Source organism: Alosa pseudoharengus, unplaced genomic scaffold (genome assembly GCF_046254945.1).
Source record: "Alosa pseudoharengus isolate Yale_2024_CS ecotype anadromous, Long Island Sound unplaced genomic scaffold, YU_APseudo_1.1 YU_APseudo_1.1_scf_20, whole genome shotgun sequence".
Lineage (NCBI taxonomy): Eukaryota > Metazoa > Chordata > Actinopteri > Clupeiformes > Clupeidae > Alosa > Alosa pseudoharengus.
Window position 1 is genome coordinate 23,006,981 of NW_027468664.1, and position 5,000 is coordinate 23,011,980.

The 5,000-nt window shown below is 41.2% G+C and overlaps 1 protein-coding gene across 3 annotated transcripts in view; it reads right to left on the reverse strand.

Annotated features, from left to right (window-relative positions):
- The window catches only part of cped1 (cadherin-like and PC-esterase domain containing 1), a 170,775-nt gene that overhangs the window by 16,744 nt on the left and 149,031 nt on the right, over positions 1-5,000 (reverse strand). For all 3 annotated transcript variants that reach the window (XM_076296902.1, XM_076296901.1, XM_076296903.1), the window contains one exon: positions 2,437-2,557. In XM_076296902.1, the coding sequence (XP_076153017.1) occupies positions 2,437-2,557 (121 nt within the window). The remainder of the gene's footprint in view (positions 1-2,436; positions 2,558-5,000) is intronic.

Here is a 5,000-nt window from a genome sequence, read left to right on the forward strand (position 1 = left end):
AACAGCATGTGACTGACTTCAGCGGCTTGGCAGTATGACAGTAAAACTCTGTGATGCTGTCATTTGATTTTATTTATTTATATTTTATTTGTATTTTTATTTAACAGTTTTCTACAGCACAGTAAAACTCAAACTGTGATGCTCTGATTTTATTTTATTTAGCTGGGATATCAATACCCAAAACCCCACTAAATAATGATAGCCTAACCATAGCTATTATTTAAAGTTGTTTATATAGTTCAATAGTATCAAAATACATTCTTATATAATTTCAAGATGTGAGTTTTATGCAATAACTCTGATTTTCATTTAACAGATGTCATAAATAATAAGAAATTACATTCAATGAATTCATTTGTATGATATGAATGCATTAATTGAAGCATTTATTAAAAAAATAATTTTAAAAATATTGTTTCCAAACAGCTCTCTGTAATTTTAGTGAAAGTGCAACATTTACATTGGTTTAATTTCCTATTGTGATGCGCTCTTTAGAATGTCAATTGGTTGAATTTCCTGTTGTAATTCAATCTTAAGAACGTCAATTAACTTTCAGATACTTGCACACCTATGAAGTAGTTCCATTTGTTTGCCCGCATTACATTTGTATATCAATTAATCTAACTTGTGAAGTTTAAAGAAACTGTCATGTTGCAACAGAATCACATTGTTGCAGCAAGAGAATATTAACAAGCTTGGTGCTGTGGACTTGTGCACACAACCAACCATAGTTCGAATTACCCCCAAAGAGACAGAAATATCAGTTTTGGGGGGGTCAGATCATTTTTCTGATATTGTGAAAAAATATCATTACAGTTGGCTATGTGCTGTGATTTTTTTTCCGGTTTTATGGGATTTTATAGTGATGTGAGTTGAAAAGTAATCTGTAATTATGTTTTCTGTAATTATGTTAAATTAGATTAAATTCTCTCCCCCCAGCTCTCCACTATTTTAAGCAAAGGGTTACTCCTTAGCAAACCATAATGAAACAGTGCTATTAATATAATATTAATATCAGTGAATCACACTCGCCTCCCATCTAAGTTTGTCACCCAACAAAGTTAGATTTGAATTTTTATACATGTGTCTCCATGTCATTGCGATCGGTCAATTGACCTTTTGGCCAAATCTGCCCCAGAATGCGTATTGTCCAGTCCTACGTTAGCAACGGTCGCCATCCAAGGAAGGTCTGACAAACACTGTTTTTTTTTGTTTTTGTGACAAATAAGATGAAAATGAATTTAACACTTCAGCAAGGATGCAAGCAAGCAAGGAAGCAGTCATGGCCAAATAAATAAATAAATATACTTATTTTTGTAACTTTAAAGTTAACTTTCAGAGTCATTTTGCAGAATGACTGAAGCTGGTGAAGCAGCTTTTAGCTGCTTAACGGCTCAGCTCTGGAACCAACTTTCTGATGACATCAAAAAGGCCCCAACTGTAGCCAGTTTTAAATCTAGACTTAAGACCAAACTGTTCTCAGACGCTTTCTGCTAACTGCGCCGAGTTACAAATTCTGAATCTGCCTTGATAATTATTCTACCTTGTCTTTTATTACTTTTTTACTACTTTTGCCTTTGTTTTTGCATACTAATTATTCTTTATTTTTAAATGATTTTACCTTGTGTTTTATGTTTTCTTTTTATTATGATCTTTACCTTTTGAACTATTCTTTGACTATATTGCCCTTCTATGCTTTTATTTGTTATTATTGTTTTGTTTTGTTTATGTAAAGCACATTGAATGACCTCTGTGTATGAAATGCGCTATATAAATAAACTTGACTTGACTTGACATGACAATATGTTCCTTTTTCAAATACCTGTACACTTAAAGCAGATGTGTGTCTGCGTCGATCAACTTTGCACGACAACTGACAGATGTGAAATGTTTTCAGAAATGCTGATGTGATCCTCTGTCATCTTTAGATTTAAAAAAATGTCTCTCGTTACAGCAGAGACAAACTAAATATTTGTACTGGCCATTTGATATACTGTATATACACAGTACAGGCCAAAAGTTTGGACACACCTTCTCATTTCAATACGTTTTCTTTATTTTCATGACTATTCTCACTGAAGGCAACAAAACTATGAATGAATGCAAAGTTATTTGGCCCACAGATGAATATTTGTCAAGTTAAGGCTTGCTGAATATGGTATTAAAAAAAGCAACTTTGAAGAAACTAGAATATAAGACATGCTTTCAGTTATTTCACACTTTTTTGTTCAGTACATAATTCCATGTGTAGTTTTAATGAAAATTGAAAATAGTCATGAAAATAAAAGAAACGCATTGAATGAGAAGGTGTGTCCAAACTTTTGGCCTGTACTGTATATATATATATATATATATATATATATATACATATTGTGTGTGTGTGTGTGTGTGTGTGGCATCAGTGCAGCCCAACACAGGAGACTGAGGAGGTCTTACCAGGCATGTCTCCTGAGGAGCATGGAGGCCAATCTGGAGCCTGGGACTCGCCTGAAGACCTCACCCCACGCAGGGGCTCCAGACCGCAGGGTTGGTCCGGCCGGACGATCAGGCCGCAGTCCTGCAGACAGGCACAGGGGAGGGGGCAGAGGAGACGTGACAACATCAGTAAGATGACCTTTGACCTCACCGCTTCAAGTATGGATGCTAAAGATGGATGATGGTCTCTGAGTCTCCAAGAGGCAGACGCCAGAGCTTTGAGTGACCGGCTTTTGAGTCACCGCTAGTTTCCAAAACCTCCTCCTCTCCTCCTCTTCCTCTCCTCCTCTTTCTCTCTCTCCCTCTCATCTATCTAGTTTTGGGGGGGTCAGATAATTTTTCTGATATTGTGAAAAAATATCATTACAGTTGGCTACAATACAATTCAACTCCTATTTTCACTAGGAAAAATGTAATGTATGTTTTTTCATAGTATGCTCCTTAATCACATTAAAGATTGCTCAGGTTTCACATATCTCTAGGCAACTGTGTTGATTTGACACTGACTACCATAGACTATAATGGAAAATTGGTTTCTGTTTATACAGTAGGCTATATTAGAGGGTTGGATTTTACCTGAACCAACCCGTCGCTGAAACAAACAATCCTCACAGAAACATTAGAAACACTTCAATTTTAAGCAACAATTTCACAATGCTACACAACAAGTTGTTTTGCAATGATGGATGGGTGGCACGATCTCTGGGCTATCGCAAGATTTACATTCAGTGTCTGTGACAGTACAAAATACAATACAAATGATGAAAATACTGCATGTACAAAGCTGAAACTACTCAAAAATTAAACGAGAGTCGGAGGCTCCTTCCATGACCTCTAGGGTCCTTGGTGGGTGCCGTCGGGTCTGGACTAACTACAGAGAACCCGTGAACCCCCCCGACCCCACACACACATCTCCTACTCAGAACAGCCCCCCCCCCCTCCCCACACACACACACACACACCGTTCCGTCCGATTCGTCCCGTCTGATTCACTCCATCCTCAGCCCCTCTGTCCGACGCTTTGTCCAGGGGCTTCGCGCGGACTGCCCACATTCCACACGCGGCCGACGAGCCTCTCGACAAAGTGCCACAAGACAACTTAACAGGGATTTTCTTGTTCGTACCTGTGCACAGTGTATCCGCGCAAACACGGCGCGCCATTTGATTGGGGCCCGTCGGCATAAATCAGCGCGGCCTCCGCAGCGCCGCACGGCACGCAGGAAACCGGCCGGCGCTTTCTTCTGCTCCGCCGCCGCAAACTCTCACCGAAACGCCAAGAATAACACGGAGGGGGAGAGTGGGGGGGGTGGGAAGAGGGAGAGGAGGAGAGGGAAAGAGAGAGGGAGAAAGAGAGGGAGAGGAAGAGGGGGGGAGACAGAGAGGAGAGGAGGGAAAGAGAGAAGGAGAGAGAAAGAGAGAAGGAGAGAGAAAGAGAGGGAAAGAGGGAGAGTAGGAGAGGGAAAGAGAGATGGAAAGAGAGAGAGAGGGAGAAAGAGAGGGAGAGGAAGAGAGGGGGAGACAGAGAGGAGAGGAGGGAAAGAGAGTAGGAGAGAGAAAGAGAGAGGGAGAGAAAGAAAAGAAGAGAGGAAAGAGAAGCACAGAGGGGAGGGAAGGATGGATGGAGGGAGACAGATAAATGAGAGGGAGGGAGAGAGGGATATAGAGGGAGGGAAAAAGAGAGGGAGAGGAAGAGAGGGGGAGACAGAGAATAGAGGAGGGAAAGAGAGAAGGAGAGAGAAAGCGAGAAGGAGACAGAAAGAGAGAGGGAGAGAGAAAGAAAAGAAGAGATGAAAGAGGGATGAGAAGCACAGAGGGGAGGGGAGGATGGATGGAAGGAGACAGAGAAATGAGAGGGAGGGAGAGAGGGATAGAGGGAGGGGAAGAGAGAGCAAATGAAACACAATCTCCTCTCTGGTTGCTGGACTGCTGAATAGTGGAGCAACACACCATTACAGTAAGAAAAGGTAAGAGTTTAATCCAGAGAGCACACACACACACACACACACACACACACACACACACACACACACACACACACACACACTCACTCACTCACTCACTCAAATTCAAATTCAAATTCAAATGTGCTTTATTGGCATGACTCAGAAAATAGTGTTGCCAAAGCAGTAACATGACAATACAAACTCACTCACTCACTCATTCACACACATACACACTTAGACACACACACACACACATACGCAAACAAACTCACACACACACACACACAAACTCCCTCCCTCACTCACTCACTCACATACACACATGGGTATGTTTCTCTGATGTGATTTGACAATCAGACTAGCATTATGGGAGTGAGTGGCAGGATGATAGAGAGAGGGAATGAGTGAGAGAGAGAGTGAGAGAGAGAGAGGGAGAGAGAGAGAAAGGGGGAGAGAGAGAAGGAATGAGGGAGAGTGTTTTGACAGCACAAAAGTGATGAATGTGTGTAGCTGCTTTCAGACATGTCCGCACTATATGTGGATCCTTGTCAAACGGATGTCCGACCCTTCAGGTGATTCAGA